General features: G+C 41.7%; 1 protein-coding gene and 1 long non-coding RNA gene across 4 annotated transcripts in view; one reads left to right on the top strand and one right to left on the bottom strand.

Moving 5' to 3' along the window:
- Window positions 1-294: 294 nt before the first annotated feature.
- LOC310714777 lies at window positions 295-2,716 on the bottom strand. The gene is made up of 2 exons (XR_014530065.1): window positions 740-2,716; window positions 295-508 (listed from the first exon to the last, which is right to left on the bottom strand). It is a non-coding gene; the product is annotated as an uncharacterized lncRNA (long non-coding RNA).
- A 335-nt stretch (window positions 2,717-3,051) lies between these two features.
- VEGFC (vascular endothelial growth factor C) overlaps window positions 3,052-23,364 on the top strand; it is a 42,945-nt gene continuing 22,632 nt past the window's right edge. For 2 of the 3 annotated variants that reach the window (XM_083520321.1, XM_083520320.1), the window contains exon 1: window positions 3,052-4,891. In XM_083520321.1, the coding sequence (XP_083376447.1) occupies window positions 4,745-4,891 (147 nt within the window). In that variant the 5' untranslated portion in view covers window positions 3,052-4,744. Of the gene's footprint in view, window positions 4,892-7,371; window positions 7,474-23,364 lie in introns of those variants that run through there. The other variant, XM_083520322.1, reaches the window with a different exon arrangement.

The raw sequence follows: 23,364 nt of genomic DNA, 5'->3' as shown, positions 1-23,364 counted from the left end.
TATTTGCAGGCATTTCCATATTGGCAAGTAACAAGGTTTTAGCCTGCTCTGTGATAGAAAAATCAGGATCAGCTGCCTGCAACTCATTACAAACAATGCAAAATTGGATCAGATAGTGTCCTCTCCTGTCCTCAGCTGGCCTAGATATTTCTAATTGCTGAGTGACTCACACACACAAACCTGTGGAGCCTGCTTATAGTGGTACTGTTGAAGACCACTCTGAAAATGAAGACATTTTAAAAGCAGAGGTGGGCAACTTGTTTTGTACAAGGTAAGGTATTTTTTTAAAAAAAAAAAAAAGGTAAAGGACCCCTGGATGGTTAAGTCCAGTCAAAGACAACTATGGGGTTGCAGCGCTCATCTTGCTTTCAGGCTGAGGGAGCCAGTGTTTGTCCACAGACAGCTTTCTGGTATTTTATTGCACTTTTAAATATGTGAACTAAGCCTTGAAAACTCTTTATGCATGTAACTGCAAATAAGGGATAAAGAGGATAAAAATAATTTAAGTCTTCTTTGTACAGTGGTACCTCGGGTTAAGTACTTAATTTGTTCCGGAGGTCCATTCCTAACCTGAAACTGTTCTTAACCTGAAGCAGCACTTTAGCTAATGGGGGCCTCCTGCTGCTGCCAACCGCCAGAGCACGATTTCTGTTCTCACCCTGAAGCAAAGTTCTTAACCTGAAGCACTATTTCTGGGTTAGCAGAGTCTGTAACCTGAAGCGTATGTAACCTGAGGTACTCGCACTGTACTTCCCTTTTTGCATAAGGTGCTTTGAAATTGTGATGTCAAAAATTGTTAAATTTTTGAGTGATGATGTCTAAAAACACATTTTTAAAATGTAAAAGATGGAATTACACCAAGAACTTGCAGCCCACATAAAATTACCTCAGGGGCTATATGTTGCCTGTTTCTGCTTTAAAGTTTTCAAATGGAACCTTTAAAAACCTTGGCTTACCCAGATGATTAGCACTCTGTGTAGTAAACCTCAAGAAGAGTGCTGCTTTTCAAAAAGTTACAAAAGAATGTTTCCAAGTGGCAATTTCTTCAGCTAGCAACAATGTAGGAAACTGCCTTAAAGAATAATGATCCGTGTTGGGGCGGAGAAGGTTAAATTTGCCATAGACGTTAATATATTGTGCCATCCGCAGCAGCAGTCAACTTGAGAACACATTAATGCTGGATGCCAGGCATTCTGAATTAACCCAACTTAATCTCAGAATCCCCTATATAGATTCCGGATCCTGAAAATGGCATGGTGGGTCAAATGGGAATAAGGCCTAATAGGCCTAGTTTGGCCTGCAGGCTGGAGATTTCCTGCCTGTGATCTAGAAGTACCTTAACAATATTTCCCACTTAGGGAACAACTTTAGGAAACTTTTAAAATTGTCCCCTAAGGGGCAATACAATCAAAACAGTCAACAAGAATATCCTAGTCATTGTGGTACAATGTAAGCATGCTGTCTTATCTGGATTACGAAAATCATTATGAAATTCAAATGAGACTCTAGCATTATTGTGTGTAACAAAAGTAAAATAACACCAACTGCTGCTTCTTTAAGACTTCTATACTTTCAGTATTTAGTCTCATGTGTTTTGCAGTGGGAAGTCAAAGAGCACAGTACTAATTGTGCCACTGAGGTCTATAAATTTCTTCATATCCCACCCCTGCCCTTCAAGCTCATGTTTCCTTATTTCTTTGCCCATCTGACATATCCTATCATTGATGTATGCTGCTTCTGAAATGGCCTTGTGTTTCAACAACCATTTTCTGTCTTTATGCATTTGTGCGAAATGTGGCCATATCAGGTATGTCTAGACAGCACAGAGGAATGTGCTTGACAGATGTACCTTGTACGAAACACATCAATTAAAAGGCTTGAATTTTAGTAGCAGTACTTAAAGATTCTATTGACAGAACTCTTGAAAATGTTCTATTTAGGACTCACTTGTGCTAAGTGTAGTTATCACAGCATATGCAATGCTTTTTAGAAATGTGCTTATCTGGTTTTAGCAACCACAGAGCCTGTGTATTGCTGAATCCCACTTGCATTCTTAAAATAAGTTTATGCAGACCTTGCAGTGGCCTTGTGAACTATGTTGAGCACAATCATAAACTAATGTACAGTGCAGTTGCCTTTAGAGATAGGCAACATAATTTGTCCTAGCTGTAGTTGCTGAATTATTTTCAAGGGCAGCCCTACGTAGGGTGCATTGCAATGCTCAGCTTGGAGCTAAACAAAACATGAGTGAACAAACCCTTATAATCAAGGAAGGTTAGTAGCTTTTATATCAGATCTAATAGTCTGCTTTCCAAATCTTTTGGCTCATAGGTGAGGCGAGTTAAGAGTATATACTGTAATTATGAAGCCTGAGACATGTTGCCCTGCTAGTGTTTTCCAGTACATTAAGATGCTTGGTTAAGTACAGCACATAGAATTTTTTTTCAAGCATTTCAGAAAATTGAGATTTAGGTTGTAATTTTCATGCACAGGAACAAAGCTGTTTCTAGTGTGTATGTACAGTGCCATGTCTTGTAATGAGATGTTTTGTGAGCTTCATCCTTCTGGAGTATTACAGTAAATAACAGGTTGATGGTGTGTGTTATCTTTTAGATACTACTATAGATTCAAGGCTAATTGTGTTGGAATTCTCCTAGGGACTGAGAGGTCTTCAGCTCCCCCCCCCCCCATAAAATATTTGAGTGGGCCAGGACCCCCCCAAAGTTGATGGACATCGCCATTCAAATAGTGTGCGTTAACCGCACCATTGGGTGGAACTTACCTGACCCCTCCCCAATAATTTATTTTAAGTTGGCACCCCTGCCTTTACCTCTTAAGAAATTCAGACTGGCTTTGTTGTCCTTCAGATGACAGGTGAAGACTTTTTATTATTATTATTCTGGCAGGCTTTTGGGAACTGACTCCTTTCAATGAAAGGGCTCTTAATGGTGTGTTGTGTGCTGTTCGTTGTTTTTTTTAACTATAGATTTTTTTTACCTTTTGTTTTAATTCCATCAACAGCTCAATTACTTTTTCATGATAACCCTTTTAGCTCTGCCTGTTTAATCTGTATTTATTTCTATTTTTGTGAGCTGCCTTGATTAGAGGGGGGGCAGGATATAAACAAAAAATAGCCCACAAGCAGGACATGAGCTGAATAGCGCTCTAAGTTTGTGGTCCCCAGCTAGTGGCAATTCAGAGGTAGCTTAGGGCCATGATGCCTAGCAGTCAGTTGCGCCTAGAGATGGAAAAACTTGAAGTAAAGTTTTGATGGGAGACCAAGGAAATACAGTACAGTGGTACCTCGGGTTAAGAACTTAATTCGTTCTGGAGGTCTGTTCTTAACCTGAAACTGTTCTTAACCTGAAGCACCACTTTAGCTAATGGGGCCTCCTGCTGCCGCTGTGCCGCCGCCGTGCGATTTCTGTTCTCATCCTGAAGCAAAGTTCTTAAACCGAGGTAATATTTCTGGGTTAGCGGAGTCTGTAACCTGAAGCGTATGTAACCTGAGGTACCACTGTATTTAGGCTCCCAGCCGTCTCTCTGGACGGTAAGCGGGTAACTGCTTGCGCGTTTTCTCCCTATAGGCAGCGCCTTGAGTACCATCCTCCAAACAGTTCTCCCACAGGGTGGGTGGAAGGAAAGTATGCATTGAGCCACCTCGGCTCCTCTGCTTATCATTTCTGCAAAAAGCCTTCCGCGGCATCTTGCGTGGAAGAAGGCACCGCAGACCCCAGAGCCAGCCCTGCGCTCACCCGCCGCTCTGCGAAAGCGCGGCAACAGGTCTGGCGCCTCGGGCAGCGCTACGGGAGGCGCAGTTGCTCGAACGAAGCGCGCGCGCGCCTCCAGCTTTCCGGCAGGCTTTCCCGAGGGGGGCTAGCAGCGCGCGCGCGCGCGCGCCTCCCGTCTCACATTTCCACCACGTCTTCTTTCTTGGAAAGGGCTTTTGCGAGGCGAGCGGCTACTTGTGGAAAAATGTAACCGAAGGGGAGGAAGGAGAAGAGCTGAGCGGGCGGTGGCGTGGGGTGTGTGGAGGAAAAGGAGGGACACACACACACACACACACACACACACGTCCGTCCCGGGCGCCCTGCGTCCTTTCCTTCCTTCCCTCCCTTTCCTTCCTTCGCCAGCCACTCAGTCTCTCCAAGGTACAGGCAGAGGGCGCTTTAGCCATGCCCGCCCCCTGCGGTTGCTGCTGCTGCTGCTGCTGCCGCTCCAGCTCCGCTCCACGCGCTGAGGAGGCTCCCGCTCCCCGGCCCCTGCTGCTGCTGCCGCTGCCACTGACAGACGCCCGGGGAAGCGGCGAGGAGACGGAGCCGCGCCGCTGCCCCTCACCGCCTTCGTCCCTCCTTGGCATATAGCCCCCGGGGGGGCTGGTGGCTGCAGAGGAAACCTCCCCCCCGCCTTACTACCCTCAACTGGCCCGGGAACTCCTTCGACCTCCTCGTGCTCCTGAGGGAGCCCGCTTCGGATGTCCGGTTTCCTGGTGCCTTTTTTTTTTTAATTATTATTTGAACCTGACAAACTCCGAGTAACTCGTCGGAGAAGGAGCGAGCGAGCGAGCGAGCCAGCGCCTGGGCCGGCGAAGGGGAGGGGGGCTCCTGCGCACCTTTCCTCTCTCCATCCTGGGGAAGTTGCCGCTTCGCTGCTGCCTCGGAGAGAGCCGCCGGGACTCGCTCGGAGCCGCGCGGCGTTGCCCACGCGCTGCCTTCACGGCTCCCGCCTCGCCGCCCTCTGCACAATGCACTTGCTGGGATTCTTCTCTCTGGGTTGCTATCTGGCTGCTGGCGCGGTGCTGCTGCTGGGAGCTCGGGAGCCCGCGACGGCCGCTGCCTATGAATCCGGGCAGGGCTACTATGAAGAGGAGCCCGACGTGGGGGATGCCAAGGTAAGCAGGGGGGGGGGGCGCAAGCCCGGCCCGGCCACGGACCGCCGGGACTTCGCTCAGGCTCCCCGAGCGTCATGTGACCCGAGCGCTTGGTTGGTGCAGATGCAGCGCCCCTCGAGAAGTGCATGCATACCAGCCGCTCATAAAACCAGGGGGCTCGAAACGGAGAGGGAAAGGTGCCTTCCCACCTCCCTCCACCTCTCTTCCAGTGCAAGGGGGGGGTGGGAAGTGGCATTTCTATCCCACCATAGGTATTTTTAGGCTGGTCAGAAATTCTCCAGATTAACATGCAATACACTGTGTGTTTATCACTTGTCCGGGATTGGTTGTTGCATTTAGGCAGAACGCTTAAGGATTCTATGAAAGTTTTGTCTTCTGAAGTCTTAGGCAGCCTAATATGTTTGTGGGAGGGGGGAAATATTGGTTTGTTTTTGTTGTTGCTTTTGTTTTCTTGTGTATTTTGTGTTCTCATTTTGTGTTTTTCTGTTGTGACCTGCCCTGGGATCTTCAGATGAAGGACAGTATACAAATTTATTAAATAAATAAAACAATAATAATTGCTTCTGGGCTATGGGTTTGGACACGATGACTTCTGGTCATTCCTGTCTTTGCAGTGAGCTTATAAAGGTGATTCCTAGCATGCAGAATTAAAGAAAGCAATTTGGCCCCCGAGGATGTGGAGATCCGTAACCCTAGTTGTTTATCCTGTTATCTTTTGCTTGCACAGGGCTCTAAGTACTGTACAGACAGATAAGAACTCAGAGCACCATTGCTTCCCAGAGAAGTCATGTTAGTTTACAAACTAGTCAAAGGACAAGCTCGGTCTGGGGAATGCAGTATTAGTGCCTCCCTAATAGAAGTGGTTCACTGACTGTATGCATTCCTAGCTTTATCAAGGGCAAAGCTGTGGAAAGCAAGGAGGTCTGTGTCCTTGGAGTGAAACGTGTGTGTTCTCGAAACTTTCCAGTGGGATCTGACTAGCTGCTGGCTAAAATCTTTAAAAGCCTTTTGGAAGACTGGTGTGCATGGCAGTGCAACTGCAGCGTAAATCCACAAAGAGAAATAATTGCATTAGAATGTCTTCCTATTTTCTAAAGGTCTGTGGTGGTATTTATGAAAGTCATAATTTCTAAAGAGCAATGTGGTTTCAGGAAATTAACTTGACCTTTGACGGTGCTGCCTGGATAATTCTCGTTTGACAGCATTAACTTTAAACATAGGGCATACATAGTGTTTTCATGTTTGTAGAATACATGAATAACATCAGAAATATCAAACTCAGAGTTTTTATAGAAGATATCAGTTATGGATATGTTGTCTACCTCTGTCTGCATTATGTGCATTGCAAGGATACCATGTTTTGCAAAGGAAACCTAAAACTCTTTATAAAAGGAAGTTTCTTTGCACATTGCATCTCCCTTTTAATGGGATATTTCCACAACAATCTGGGCATTTCAGACTAGTCTGACAGTTTTAAAATATAACAGCTGATCCCCACACACTGTAGGATAAAAGCTGGCTTTGCTGTGTCTTTCCCCCCACCCCCAATTTCTAATGTGTGAACACAGAACAAGTCCAATTGGTAATCACTTTAATTTGATTAAAGCTAATATATGCCAAAACTGTAGCAAAACTGAAAGGCAGGCATATTTCTCACTTGGTTTTACCTCATGCAGATCAGCTGACAAAGGCTGAACTTGGTTGCTTATTATTATGACAACTTTTAGTTTGCAAGTTATGTTCAGTAATAATAGTTTCTACAGTGTATTGAGCATACACTCACAGGAAACAGTTTGCTGAAAGATGAATGGTGTGGAACAAAGTATGTGCTTTCTGCATTTATTGCATCTTTGAAGTCTTAAACTTCCACCACCACCGCCGTCGATACTCCACCACAGTCTGCTCTGTGTTTTACTGAAGTATCATGACTCTGCGAGAAACCTGGGACAATAAAGCAAAGGAAGTGAAGAGTATGTGAGACTGGAAAGACAATGAACAGTGGATATCGAGGAGGTTATATATTTTTGTTTTGGGGGTGAGCACCTGTGCTCCATGTGTGTATATAGGCATGTATGAGGAGGGGGAGGGAATTTAACACACAGTTTTTATAGGACATTTTTCCCCTCTTACCTTTGCTGTCCATGAGCATGAATAATGTCATTGACCTAAGTAGAACTGCTCAAGTAAGAACAGTTGGAAGGATTTGGTCCCTGTTGATTCTGGTCCCTGTGTGATGAGAGAATGCTAAAAGGAAATTCTTGAAGGAATTAACATACGATTCGATAACTAAACTGTAGGTAAACATTTCAAGGAAAGTACGATTGTGGACCCACAATGCATTATTCCCCACCCTGGTGGGTGAAAGGCAAGACCGACAACAGGTGTAAACAAACTGCACAAGACTCCGCCCCCAACGTGCCCATGATTGGGCAGTTTAAGTTTGAGGGTGGCCGGCTTTCACACCATCCCTTGCAGCCGGCCAGGGTAATTCCCCAATGGCCAGCCACCATGTGAGAGCATTATGCCCCAGGGAGCTGTGGGTGATGGTGGTGGGTTGCAAATGCCGCCCACCCTGGGACCAGGTGAGCAGCCATTATGGTGTTATTTTTTTCCAGTTCAGATAAAAATGAGTATTCTAGAGCCAAGTCTGATTGTTTGAAATTTGTGATTTCCTTAGCTTTTCCTCATTCAAGCCATATTTTTACTTGAAATAGGACTGAAAATTTTGTTTCCATTTGTGTTAATAGATTCTATATTGTCTATTAGGATTTAAAGTGGTGGTGTGGAGGAAGCTTCTAGTGGACAGCAGCTTTTTTAATACAAAGATGGATGGGTATCATGGACCTGCTTTTTTAGGTGTTAAGTCATAAACTTATGAAAATAGTATAACATTGGTTGGTTTTTCTAACATTTCAAAGACCTGGAAGAAAGGTGGCTCCTTATGCATCAGAACAGTCGTGTCTTCCTATTTAACCTCTAACTTTTGGAAACCTGAGGTAGCACAAGTAGTTTTTATGGGGCTATGGTGGGGGCACAGGTGGAAGAGAAGACACTTAGCTCCTGCTGTTGAGTATCTCAACTGGTGTCAAGCCAACCTATTGGCTGTTATCCATTTTTTATACTTCGATCCCCTTATACTTCCTTAAGAAAGCACAGAGCAGTTTGACATGAAGCTTCCACTGATGGTTGATCCAGGAAATGATCAGGTCCCTGCTTTCTTGGCTTCAACAATGGCATAGCAACAGGTGCTTCCAGACCAATCACTGGGTGTTTTCTTTCTCACCTTAAGTCGTTCCATTCCTTTGAAGTAGAATCCCCCTCTAGTTTATTTGCATGGGTGTTTAACTCCTATTGGTTTTAGGATATATTAAAGAAACTTTCATCCAGCTCTGTTCTGTATTAAAAGGAGGAGAAAACTGTAGGTAGTTGTTGATTTTGAGTTCTGTCTTTTCTATTGTCCTGAGTCAGTCAATCAATCTCCTTTATTGGCATAATAAGAGTGCGTCATATACATGGATCAGAACACAGCACGAATAGCGAAACATAGTAGGAGGTACTTTAGGATAAAACTGTTCAGATGTCGTGAGATACAAAAGCGGCTCTAAGGACCTATGGTGGTGTAATTTCATGGGTCATTCAAAAAATCTTGAACCTTCTCCACAATGTCATTCCTACAATTATTCGGGATACCCTGGAAGAGTCAGTGTGATAGATTCCCCTCCTTCAATAAGGGGGCCAGATACTTATCATACATTTTTGCATAAAATGGACAATAAAATAAAATGTGTGTGATGGATTTGACCTGTTTTGTGCCACAAGAGCAGTAGATTTCAGTATATGGGGTTTTCAAGAATCTACCTTGCAAAACTGCAGCAGCAAAACATTAAATCTTGTGAGGGAAGAAGCTCTGCGTCGGTGGGGCTCATAAAGGTGATGTAAAAATGGAGTATCCTGGCCAAACGAGGGTCAAATTCCTAAACCTAATGGGGAAAAGGTTTTATTGGCTGTGCTGCTAAGGGTTTGGAATTCAATCTCTAGAATTCTACGCTTGATTGTCTGGAATGCTTCCAATTGTGGGAGCATAAGCAGTGACTCGAGTGATAGGCCACAGATTCTGATTTTGTTCTCAATGCGAGCTAACCATGCCACCAGCATATGGAAAATTAAAGAAGACAGATCAGACTTGCAATGTAGGCGGAGCCAGAATTTTATAGTGGTGAGCCACGCTTTGGTTTCCAGAAGCCCTTGGCCAGTTTCCAGACACATGGCTTCATACGGCACACAATTTTGCATTGTCCTGAGTCTTTATGGCTCACTCTGCAGAGAAGGGGATCCATTGTTTGAATACAGTGGTACCTCAGGTTAAGTACTTAATTCATTCCAGAGGTCCGTTCTTAACCTGAAACTGTTCTTAACCTGAAGCACCACTTTAGCTAATGGGGCCTCCTGCTGCTGCCGCGCTGCCGGAGCACAATTTCTGTTCTCAACCTGAAGCAAAGTTCTTAACCTGAAGCACTATTTCTGGGTTAGCAGAGTATGTAACCTGAAGCGTATGTAACCTGAGGTACCACTGTAGATGTGTACACATCAAAGGCTGAAAAAAATAATTGGACACATGGGTCAGCTGGGTGGGGAGCTATGCGAGTCCTATGTGTTTGTGCATACAAGAGTGTGCATTATACGAGTGTGGGGTAGCTACATCCACACCACTGGCATGAGGACCATTGACCAAGGGTGAATGTGGCCTTCGGGCCAAAAACTGTTAGCCACCCCTGGTTTAAAGAGATTATAAAACATATAATCAAACATGCCATTCAACTTGTAATTGTTATATTACAGTGGGGCTAGTTTTGACCTTTTGCTCTATGCATCTTGCATCTGTTTTTCTTTGGGTTGTTGTTAATTTTGTTAGGCTAATATTGCAGTCCAAGACACTTTCCGGGAAATTAGTCTTCTTGAACTCTGTGTGATTTGTTTTTGAGTAAATATGCTCCATATTTGCCATGTGTTTACTAACAGAGTACTCTTAACCCCTTGATCCCTGCTTCTGGGCAGAGTTGGGGTATGATGGAGGTGTCTTTCCACTGACCTCTAGTGGTGGTAGGGTGGGCTCCAATATTACAGAGCTTCCTGGACTGGAGCTGACACAGCACATATAGCAGCTCACCCTGCCCTGGGGTAAGTGGCAAGGCTAATGGTATGTCAATTGATCTGCTGCTCTGCTGTCTCCAGCCAGGGTTTAGGATATCTCTGCCTGTCTTAGGGTAAACTCTTGGGGGAGTGGTAAACCTGATGGCAGGGTATAAACTGATAGACAGATAAATAAGTACCTGCATTTATGATCATCTGGCCTTCAAAATCCTAAAAACTTGGAGTTGGAAGGAGGGAACCATCATCTGCTAGGAATATATATTTTAGTTCACTTTTAAATTTATTATGTGTGAGTACACCTGTTCACAACTCAGTATGATGGGTTTCATATACAGAAAAGGAAAACCTGGCCAAGTATACGAGGCTTAAGACAAATTCTACTCCTTTCCAACTGATTTGCTTCGCTGATTATAATGGAGGATGGAATTTAGAGTGCTCTGCAGTCTCTTTCTAGAAACTGCTCTATTAGCATGCCCGTGCATGGGCTTACACTTAAGGAAACTTGCTCATCCATGAAGACACAGATACTATAATGCCAGTGCTAGAAGCCTTGGACCCAACCCCAGTGCAACAACATCTGTGAGCAAAGCAACATGTGAAAGTCACTGATAAGGTTAGAGCAGGACAAGCAGTTCTTCCTTGGTGCTCATATGTTGATGTTACTGTAGAGGCAGACCATTCTATTAGCACTTTAAAAAAAATCTTAATGTTTAATATAATCAGATAGCTTTTATTTTACACATCTTAATTTGCAGTAACTGAGTCACATGTGAGCAGGCCAAATCATATGTGATATAACCTGTTCCTTCCCTTGCTTCTTTCCGCTTATTGTTATAAAGATTGAGAAGTAGTATTATTAGGCTGTTTCTTGATGTAAATTATAGAAAGTATAATCATTAATAAACTTGTGTGAGAAATAAAGGGCAAGAGTAATCCTATGGAGGTCAGGGAGAGGCAGTTCCTAAACCTTTCTGGTCTTGCAGTGGTCAAGGCAGAAGGCAAGGGTTGGCTTATCTTCAGTGGAAGGGAAAATAACAAGCACCAGCTCCAGGGCCACTGCAGCTTTTCATCCCATGTTGGAGATGCCAGGGAAATGGGGTGGATTTAGATTCTGTGGATCCACACTCAGCACTCCTCTTTTCAATGTCTTCTGCCATCAGAGCAATGGTGGTGGAGCTTTCCACCACTGCAAGAAAGAGCCCCATGGCAGTGAAACTCCTCTGTCCAAGAACTCCATTTCTACCAGTGGATGGTGAGGTTCGTAGCTTCAAGTGCACCCTCAGCCGTTCTGTCTGGGAGCTTAAAATAGCTGCCTTGATTAGGCTTGTTTCTGGCATGCTATACAGATAATCTATTTGTTATTTCTGTTAATCTTTGAAAATGCAAACATTGCTGAGCAGACAACCAGTGTGGAGGCTCCCAGTTTCAAATGCCAGCAAACTTCCATTAAAACATTATGGGGCAAGTTATGCTCTTAGTTATTTTAAGTATATTCATTGATTCTGTTATAATATGATACTTCGGAAGCCAAAACGTTTGGGTCCTATGGCCAATGTGAGCAATTATATTATATTACTTTGCTTTGGAATGTTATGAGCGTTTAGGAGAACTTCTGTTCAAATGCCTGCAACTATTTGCCCTGCCTGTCCCTGATCCCTTCCCAAGGGCCCACTAACCGACTTAAATTACCGTATTTTTTGCACCATAACACTCACTTTTTTCCTCCTAGAAAATAAGGGGAAATGTCTGTGCGTGTTATGGAGCGAATGCCTGCGGGTGGCAGGGGGGATCTGCTGCAGTCGTGAGCAGAGGATCCATGGTTCCCCTTCCTTCCCTCCTCCGTGGTTACAAAGCATGGATCCACATGGATCCTCATGATTTTTGCATTGGGCTACTCCAAACTCACTGTCAGATCATATGTCTGTGGCCACAGCATGAACCACAAAAATCATATATCCACTATTTCGTTTAGAATATTTTTTCCTTGTTTTCCTCCTCTAAAAACTACTTGCGTGTTATGGTCTGGTGCGTGTTATAGAGCGAAAAATACGGTAGTTTCCACCAAGGGCGTCTTTCAGGAGAGATGCATTTTGAGCAATTAGATGCAGTGTTTGCCAAATATCAACTCCACTTTGGGGTGCATGTAGAGATGCTTATGCATTCATATTTCTTATTTACACCATCAGTTTCAATATTCTGTTTTATTTTCTTTGGAATGTATAGGTCATCTAGTCCAACAAAGCCCTACACTAGGAATGTGGCACTCCAGGTCTTTCTGCCTGGTGCCTCGGACTCAAGTCCCATCCACTCCCTAGGCTGCCCCACTCACTAAATATAAAAATATCAGGCTACACTTATCAGAGCAATTGCACATTGCATTATAGCCCAGGAAATGTGAACTTTTTTCTGTGTTGCCCAGTCCAGACCACACAGTACTTTTCTAAAATCTCATTAATTAATTGTTAACCACCAAGAATTCGGGCTCTGGAATCAGTTGCACATTTACCTCTTCTCTGTCATTAATGAACCCTTGTGAAACATCCATTATCAGTTTGCGGTTGCAACACCCTAATTGTTCCTCTCACCAACTTATTCTTTATGATTATTATTTATTTACAGAACATACCACTGTACATTGAAGTTACAGAATTAGGTAAGAATTAGGTAATTAGATAAATAGACAGGTTCCTGCCACAAAAGGGTTTAGAACTTAGAATAAATCCTTTTGTATTTCTACGCAATAACTTATACAAACATGTACACACACACACACCAGGTTTTACCTAAAATAGCATTTCCAACTTACAACATTTCTAGGTTGCCAAATCTTTATTAGCTTTCAGAAGTTTGGTACCTAGGGATTTCCCTGTCCATATGCAAAAAAACCTGCTGAAACAGTACTTCCTGACTCATACTCTTTTGCCACAGGAGTACCCCCTGGTGGCCATTCAAGACATAATGGCTGCATTGGAGATGCATCTTAGAGCAGAATATGGTTTTGGGAAACACTGTTACTAATTGTTACACCTGTGTTTCTTATAGTAGATGTGTGCAGTGCAGATGTCATATGTTTGCATCTTAAAATTCTTATCTACACATACCTGGGAACAGGATGGTGCACCAGATGGACTCTTGGTCTGATCCAGCAGGGTGGTTCTTACATCCTTAAATCTAACTGTTGGGAGGGTTTTTGTCATAAGCTTTTTTATGTACTATATTTGTGATTTCACAAAAAAAGTATCCTGTAAAAAAGCAGGACACTGCTTAATAACTCCAGACACCTCTGTACACATTTCAGAATAAAATTCCCTCTTGTTTTTTGGCTAAATATTCAACAGATATTTTGGCTTTATCCTTGATTTGTGTCATAGTGTAAGTTTTTTACTCGTTTCATCATTCTGGAATGTAGCAGTTACAAGAGAAGTTGCTGTTTTGGTTCCAGAGAAGGGGGAGGGCAGAGAGAGAGAGAGAGAGATCCAAAACTGTTTGGATAGTTAGTTTTATTGGATCAACTGTGTTGCTAGATTGCTAAGAACCTCTACTGCATTGCACTGTGTTTCTTTGTCCAAGGAGATATAGCACAGCACAGCACAATGCAGTGGTGGCTGCCAATTCTGGCTTTCTTTCCAACTGTTGGCCAAATGTGTGTGTAACAGAGAGAGAGAGAGAGAGTGAGTTGCAAGCACAGCCATGATAGTGCTGTGCAGCGTTTATCTTGGAAGAAAGCACAGCAAAGTACTATGGTGGTTGCCAGTTTGGCTTGAAAGGGCAATGTTAGGCTCCCAAAATAGGTATCAGGTGCAGTGGGTCCAATGCAGCTAGCTGGTGGCAATTGGCTAAAGAAGGCGAAATAGTTTAGAACAATGAAGCTGATATGCCTTAGTAGCAAGGTTGTTCTGTAATATTTCACTTATGCCAGTGTGGATAGTTTGCTAATTGTTGAAATTCAAAGGTATCTCTGTGTTTACAACTGAAAACTATCATAACATAAAGTGGTATCCTTATTAACACAATTTCCATGTGCTATATCATGTCAGCAGTTTTTAATACTATAGGTATTAAGTTAATTAAATTAATTAAACTATTAATTAAGATAGTAATTACTGTTACAGTGTTCTCTGTTTTGCTATCCCCTGCCCCATTTTGTGTTGGATATAGTGTAATGGGTGGCGTGTGTTTTTTGCTGTTACAAGACTGCCTAACTTACAACCAACAAGTCAAACACAGCCCATTAGTTGCTGTAGTTGTTACAGAAAGCAACACAGTTGAACTTAATTTATGGCTGAAGCCAATATTAAAGCTACTGTGTGATAATTTAGTCTGCCTCAATTTTCAGAATCATGTCCTCTTGTTCTGCAGCCACTTGTAATATGCATCATTGTTGTTGATGCACAGCTGCAAAGATGACTCCTTGAATAGATTTAAGAAACAGAGCAAGGTATGAATTGGAAATGAATGGTCAAGGGCATAAGAACCCCAACAGGAGTGCATACATCTTTTGTGTTATGATTGGGTTTGTTCAGGGAGGTGCAGTGTTTCTCTAGCCAGCATGGTGTAGTGGTTAAGAGCGGTGGACTCGTAATCTGGTGAACTGGGTTCGCTTCCCCGCTCCTCCACATGCAGCTGCTGGGTGACCTTGGGCCAGTCACACTTCTCTGAAGTCTCTCGGCCTCACTCACCTCACAGAGTGTTTGTTGTGGGGGAGGAAGGAAAAGGAGATTGTTATCCCACCTTTCACTCCCTTTAAGGAGTCTCAAAGTGGCTATCAAGTCCAAACTCCTCCTCCTCCTCCTATTCTTCTTCTTCACTGCTGTTGCAGACTGAAAATTATTCTCAGAAGTATGCATCTAGTGCTCATGATTACAAAGAAGGTTTGAAAATATAAAAATACTGGATTTGCCTTATACCAAATCAGACCATTGGGCTGTCTAGCTCAGTGTTGGCAGCATCTTTCTAGGATTGTAGACAGTTGTTGTTGTTGTTGTTGTTGTTTTTATACCTACCTAGAATCTACTGAGTCTGGGCTTTTGAGTGCAAAGCAACCAATAGTAATGTGTGTGGTGGAGCCCAAAGCTTCCCTCTTAACATTGGGATCATTTCTACTTCCACGGATGTGGTTGGGTGCACTGTTGGGAATGCCAGACTGGTGGCAGCATTCATGCTGTTATACTGACATGGTCCCTATCTCCCTGCCACACTGCCCCAGCCCTGTCCACTTAAGCACTATAACTTCTTAACTTTGCAGAATGTAAATTTATATATACACATATACAATGATTTTCATTATTTAGTGGAAATCTCAATGAACTGACCAGCATCTGAAATGTATTCTTCTGCCTGTGCATTAGGTTCATTGGCAGAGGCCTTCTTATCTGTCCCAAACTCCTCTTTCGTTGGAGGAAGGGATAGAGCCTTTTATGGATTCTGAGGTATAGAATCATAGAATCATTGAGTTGGAAGAGACCACAAGGGCCATCGAGTCCAACCCCCTGCCAAGCAGGAAACACCATCAGAGCACTCCTGACATATGGTTGTCAAGCCTCTGCTTAAAGACCTCCAAAGTAGGAGACTCCACCACACTCCTTGGCAGCAAATTCCACTGTCGAACAGCTCTTACTGTCAGGAAGTTCTTCCTAATGTTTAGGTGGAATCTTCTTTCTTGTAGTTTGGCTCCATTGCTCCGTGTCCGCTTCTCTGGAGCAGCAGAAAACAACCTTTCTCCCTCCTCTATGTGACATCCTTTTATATATTTGAACATGGCTATCATATCACCCCTTAACCTCCTCTTCTCCAGGTCGATCTAGGCTCTAAAGGCTCTTGCCCAGAGAGTGTCATCTTGTCCCATCCACGATGACTTTCCACCATAGTATAAAAGCCTTCCCTTTTAAGAAGGCCTTCAGTTGTGTGAGTAGGGGTAGGGGAACCTGTAGCCCTTCAGAGATACTCATTTGTTATTTGTGGTGTTCGCATACCATCTCCTGACATAAAGTTCACTGGGTGGCTTACAATAAATAAGGTTGCTGACTACAGCTTCAATCATCCCTGATGTTTGGCCATGCTGGCTGAGGCTAATGTAGCCCAACAATATCTAGAAAATCACAGCTTTGATAGAATAGCCAGACTTCTTTTGCTTTTACTGTGACTCTCCAGTATTTTAGTAGTTTATATAATTTCTGTTATTTTATTTCTATTTAGCTGCCTTGGGTTTTTTTAAATGAAAGCTGGGATAGAAATGTTTAAATAAATAGTCATTTTTAGCTTTGCTCAAATGGTTAAAAAGAATGTGTGACATTCCAGCCAGCCATTTGTGATTTTTTTCTTTACCACATTAATGGAAATTTGATGTGTAAATTAATTGCATCCCCCCAACTGAGGATACTTTTCTAGTATGGTTCTCTGAGCTGAACAGGTTGCATACACCAACCCAGATGTTCAATATAAATAAAAGTTGCTTTGAAATGTTATGATTTTAAGTTCCTTTATATCACATTGTATATGTTTTGTCAGCTGACTGTTTATACTTAGCAGTACTGTGTACTTCTAAAACAACTGAAATATAGCTCAGTCAAGCAGTTCCTTGCAGCTTTGATAGACATTTTGCCTTGAACTGGAAGTTCCGAAAACTGCAGTGGAAAGTAAAGCCTATATCAGCTTTTCCCAAAGACATTTTTTCCATAACAGCCATTTGTGACTATAGTGCTCCTAAAACTAGAACAGAATTTATAAAACAGGTTTTTATAAATTTTTAACTTTAATTAATTATCCTTTGTCTCAACAGATGTGAAAAATAAGAGGTAGAATTGAACTTAGTACATTAGTTTTGAGAATTTGTTTTTTTTTTCTCCTTAAGCAATAAGTCTTTGTCAATAAATTATTATCTTAAATTGCTGGAGTGTGGGTAGAATGAGATTTTAGTGATGTATGTAAGCTTAGAGCTATGTAGTTCTGACTTTCCACCTTGCTGTAAATTCACTGGACCTCATCCTGAATATTGTATCTTGTTATTGACATATTGGATATCATGAACTGAAATTAAAGCAGAAAGGTGGGGGATGTTAATAAGAAAACCTTTCTCACAAGGAGTTTGGTAAGCCAATTCTTCCTTGGGCTGTGTGCTTTACCCAGGGACACAGATCTGTCCTCTCATAAAGACATAGAATCTCTCATTTTTTCACCTGCATGAATCTGCATGTGCATATGCATAAGATATACTTTTTCTATGTGCCCTTCAAAAATTAACATGTGGCATGATTTTGACTTACAGAGGGTAGCTGTAAGTGCTTTTGATTGTGGCTGGCAGACTTCCTTGCTTTGTTGAGAAGCTTTCACCTTTTTTAAGAAACCCATGAATCTTGACACTGTCATTGCACCATTGAAAACCCACCTCAATAAATATACAGCTAGTTTTACCATGTAGTACATCATGTTCACAAACTTTGGATAGGGTTGTTCATTCTGAGTTCCTTGTGGGTGTTTTAAATATCAGATGCCTCTTACAAGCATATTCAGGGTTTCAAAAAGATAAATATATCATGTCTGTACAGACCAAAAATTCATATTCCACACAAAGGAATTTTAAATGGAGAGAGCTATTCACATTGTAAGAGTTTGTGAACATGAAACCTAAAACTATCTATAATATGTCTCTTGTTTTCTTTCAGCTCCTATAAATAACTGGAGATACAGAAATCTAGTTCAACAGCCTGAAAATAGAGTGAACTAATTATTTCCAGATATGGGATGAAATGTCTGGAATTTTAATGTAGATTTCTGTCATCCTATGGAACTCTGCTTTGTCACAAGGAGGATAAGATACTGACATAGATATCATTTCTTAATGACACTCATTCGTTTTGGCAGTGAATATCTTCTTTCTAATTATTTTTTAAAATAATTATTATGAAAATTGCACTGATTCTGGACATAACCACCCAAACCTGGCAGAACTATGGACATCTCTCTCTCTCTTTTTTTTAGAAAAGGGAGAAGAAAAATTGTCCCACAATTAGGTGTTCCAGAGAGAGCCTCTTTAGCTACCCATTAGTTTCCCCATTAGGAAATGGATTCCAGGAAGTGTGGCAGCCAGTGAGGCTACAGAAATCTATGCAAGGGGTGTTTGGGTGGGGGCCTATTGTTGTTGTTAAAAGAAGAACACACCCCTCACCTACCTTTCATCATCAATAAAAGGTAAATGCCATACCAAATCCATGCATCTCTGAGAATTTTTCTCATTCTTTCTCCCACTCCACCCCCACCTTTCTAAAGAGATAGAAAAACAGCCTATTCTTTCACTAGGGATAGATGGAGAAGAGTTTCCAAAAATCAGAAAAAAGCAACCCACTCTTTTGTTATTTAGTACCTCTGCCTTACTTCTTTAAGAGCTCGATGCTTTCGCCTATCTAAAAATGATCCCCTCAGACATTCTGTAGAGATTTATTCTATTGCTTCTCCCTGTTATTCTGCAACATTGTTTAGGAATCTTTTCTTTGTCCTTTAATGGAAGGAAGGTTAGAAGTCTATATGAAAAATTCCATTCTCATTTAGTTATGGTGAAAATAATAACAGTCTAGCATTCTATTTGATCTCTGAATTGCAAATTTTGGAAAAATATTCACAAATGGAGTACACAGGAACATCAGATATAATCATGGGACTGTATCAAACATCAATCACTTTCTAAGAAGTGCGTAAGTGATGTGATTTTTATTGCATGTTTTAAAAACATTTTAAAATGATCCTTTTGTTTTCATATTTCATGTTGTTCTGAATGCTTGTTCTCAGAAATTTTTAAACAACTAAGGTTGTTTAAGGTATTGATTATCCTGTTAAAACCCTTTAGCCAAATTACCATTTTAATCTCTCCATCTCAGTTAAGCCTCACCAAAACTATAAGCAAGGACTTTGCCAGAAGCCTTTTCCCCAAACCCTTTACTGACTTATTGAAGTGCAGGTGGGTCTTCCTGTACTACCCTAGAGAGCTTATCTGTTCAACCTAAGCCAAATGATTCAGCCATACTCGACAAGTCTTCAGCCACCAAGCCAATCCATCTGCCTCTCGGGTCTTCCTTTTTCTTTAACAAACCTCTTCCTTTGATGTTGTCTTCTGGCCAACTCCACAAACGCCAAGCACCGACAACCCTAAATCTCCCTCTGCTGACCAGCACTCAGCTGTTACATACACTTATTCTGGCTCTTCTACTCCAGTCCCAGCCAATCATGCTATCCAACTGAAAATTCTAAACCTGCACCCATCAATCAAAATATGCATACACCAGTCCTTCTGCACAGCTGTCAGTTAAGGCCCCAGGCAACAGTTAAACAAACTTTTACCAGACCAGACATAAAACTTCCCATATCAAATACATTGCAATGCACATTGCAATAGTGTTTTCAGTTTTGGGAGGGGTTAGGGCCCAATCAGTTCTGAGTACAGGTAGAAGTCCTCTGCATGGGGATCCACATAAGTTTCTCTTTCTCTCTTCTCCTGCATATCAACCCATGTCATTGCAGGGAATGAAATGTCTATGAACACCAATGTCCATCTAACTGTCTCTCTCTGTACTCTACAAGTTACTTCTGCTCTGGAGCACAAATAATTTGCATGGCAGAGAGGTGAGGGGCTTCCATTCCTAGAAGCATTCTCTTGCATACATTGGTCAATGGACAGCCCAGGCAACAGGATTCTATTGAGTCCTAGGGGAATCCTCTATATACAGGTATTGTATAGCCTCTTAATATTTATACATACAAATATACATATTTATACATAATTATAATTGATCAAAGCATTTCATATTCATTATCACAGTAAACTTGCAACACTCTTGTAAGATTGCTTAATTTTATTCTTTCTTATAAAGTAGGGCCTGTGAGACATGCTGAAGCACAACCAGAAAGTTCACGGTAGACCTAAGATTGACACTAGAAGCTTCCATCTCATAGCACAGGCCCCTAAGCACTCACCAGCTCTCATTCAATGATGCACTGGATGCTTCTGCCACAATTCCTGAATAGTGGAAATCGTACAGCATGTTGGCAACAAATATTCACACAATAGTGTATTGATCCATTGCTGAAACCCAATGCGTGCAATTTAAGATCAAGAAATTGTCTCTTCAGAGACATAATTATGAACTTTTGCATCAAAATTAATTCTTTGTATATAGTGGGATAATTTATATTTACTTTGTATTTAATTGAACACCTAGAAGTGTATTGTGTTGATTCTGATAAGATTCCGTTTGGATTATTATCAGTTAGCACTAGTAGACGCATCCATGGCACGAGACAACTGAAGAAGCCCAGAAAACTGTGCTCAGGGAGTGTGCCATCCACCAACCACAACAAATTGGTCCCACCGGGGGCGAAACAGCAGCCTCTCAACTGCATGGGCTGCTAGGGCGAAACGGGGATAGAAAGCTGGCACCCTGTCTTCTTTATTACTTCATATGCTGCTTCATCAGCACCTCACAGCTACCGGGAACAATGTTGAACTTACCCTTTTCTTGAACCTTCTTGAACTTATTTAAAAAACAAGAAAAAACGAAAAACTGAGGCAATAATTTGTAAGAACCTAGTAATATCTGAAATTGCAAGTTCACTTTATTTTAGGCAGTTTGTAAGTTTTCATAGCATTTATTGCCTCTTTCTCACATATTTGATAAATGGTGTAAAATTATTTTGGAACAATTGTGTGAATGTTTGTTGCCAACGTGCTGAATGAGTTGCACTGTATGATTAACTGCACAGGTTGCACTTTTCTAAAAATTCCCGAATAAGCTAAGCACAAAGAGAACAAGTGCTATGTTACATTTACTATAGACATCATTTTTGCGGCACCCATAATCTATTTTGGCATTTCATAACAGCCATGGTAGCTAGAATTCCTGGACTCATTATGTATGCCAAGCAAATGTCAGGAGGCAGGTGGCATAAATCTAATATACTAGTTGACTCAAATCTGTTTTCATGGTAATAGAGACTTCCTTTCTTCTTTGTCAAAATATTTTGAGTAATGGCTATATCTGATTGTTGTGGAAAGAAAGGAAAATATTGGTGCATTGCAGTTTTGATGTTATAAACCATTAAAGAAATATATTTTGATCTTCAAAATGTTACATTCTGGCTAACTACTAAGTTGCATTTTTAAAATACATTTGTGTCCATATGTATTTCATTTCCCCTCTCCCTTGCATTTGTTTATTTTATCTATCAAAAAAACACTAAATCTAATCCCTTTTGGGGTTTACTATTGACATGATAATTAATTGCTCCGTTTTGAAGTTCACTTTCATTTTTTTTGAGAGGGGTACATTGCATCTATGCAAAATATTTCCATCAAAATAAACTCAATAAGGGAAATTAGAACAGGTTTGTGGAAGTGACATTCACAGCAACAAGAAGTCTTACAATAGAAATATATGTAGTTTAGCAAATAAATTAGATATTATTTAATATTAGTTTGCATGTAATATTAAACTATGGCTTAGCATACATGCAAGGTTTTACAAACTTATGCGCTCTCCCCCTCCTTTCCTCTGGTACTGCTGCAAGGAGATAGGAAGCTTTTGCTTCTGTCTTCAACTAACTGCAGTTACTCTTTGTGTCTGAAGCCAAATAAACTCTGCTTTGTCTTAACTATAGTTCAAGGCATCATTCACCAACCTGGTGCACTCCAGCTATGCTGGATGGGAGCTGTAGTCCCAAATATCTGGAGGACATCAGGCTGGTGAAGGTTTAGGGAAGGAAGGAAGCCAACTTCAAACCATAATTCATGATTGACTTGTTTCCTTAAATCATGGTTAGCTAAACTGTGGCCCTCCAGGTGCTGCTAGATTGCAATTTCCATCACACAAGGCCATTAGCCATGATGGCTGTGGCTAACGAGACAGCATCTGGAATGCCACAGGTTCACAACCTCTGCCCAACCTCTGCCCTAAACAACAAAAGTTTGCACAATAAACAACAAAAGCAAAAACTTAAATATCCTTCCCTCATCTGTGTTGGAGTAGGAAAGCCTACAAGCCTACAAAGTTTACTCAGCTCATTCCTATAGTGTCAAATGGTGGTTTAGCATTATGTTCAAAAGTTGCCCTGTTATATTTACAGAATACATAAAATACAGTCTTGTACAAGGAGGTCTTACAATTGGCATAAGATGAATAAAACAGAGAGTGCATTCAGACAGAAAAGGAAAGCTTGAATGCAAATGTTTCTATAGTTCAGAGAGTTGAGAATGAACCGTAAGCTCAAGTGATTCATATCTGTTTCTGCTTCTTCTCAACTTCACACACATGAAGATGTATTTAACCTATATCTTGGTAGGAACTCCCTCAGTTTGGGTCCCTCAGTGCTCTTTCCAACCTCTTTTAATGACATATTTATTCACTCAAGCCTTTGGGGGAAATTGAAACATCAGAGTATATTGTCTTTTGAGTTTCTGAGGTTAGACTCTCTGGATTAGCTTAATTTAACTTAATTTCCCCCCTCCCCTGCCCCACCCAAAATATGGGCAGCTTATATTATCTGAAGATTTTGACGTGGTTTGCAATCATAAAAATATAAGTACAATAAAAACTATGTCAAATGATTTACATAAGAAAAAACACAAAGAAAGAAGCAATATCCCTATACATAAAAACAATATCAAATAAGGTCAGAGAGCATTACAAGGCTCACGGGTGGCGCTGTGGTCTAAAGCACTGAGATTCTTGGACTTGCTAATCAGAAGGTTGGTGGTTCAAATTCGCGTGACGGGATGAGCTTCCATTGCTCTGTCCCAGCTTCTGCCAACCTAGCAGCTCAAAAGCACACCAGTGCAAGTAGATAAATAGGCACTGCTACAGCGGGAAAATAAGCTGTGTTTCCGCACGCTCTGGCTTCTGTTACGGTGTTCCATTGCACCAGAAACAGTTTAGTCATGCTGGCCACACAACCCAGAAAGCTGTCTGCAGACAAACGCCGGCTCCCTTGGCTTGAAGCAAGATGAGCACCTCAACCCCATAGTCGCCTTTGACTGGACTTAACTGTCCAGGGGCCCTTTACCTTTAACCTTTTACAAAGCAGTATGAAATTACAATCAAACACATTATTGTATTGGACAAACTGGAACGTGTCCAGAGGAGGGCATCCAAAATGGTCAAAGGCCTGGAAACAATGCCTTATGGGGAACGGCTAAGGGAGCTGGGCATGTTTAGCCTGGAGAAGAGGAGGTTAAGGGGTGATATGATAGCCATGTTCAAATATATAAAAGGATGTCACATAGAGGAGGGAGAAAGGTTGTTTTCTGCTGCTCCAGAGAAGTGGACACGGAGCAATGGATC

This window comes from Podarcis liolepis, assembly GCF_965112155.1.
Source record: "Podarcis liolepis genome assembly, chromosome: 9".
NCBI lineage: Eukaryota > Metazoa > Chordata > Lepidosauria > Squamata > Lacertidae > Podarcis > Podarcis liolepis.
This window is presented reverse-complemented; position numbering and strand designations above follow the sequence as displayed.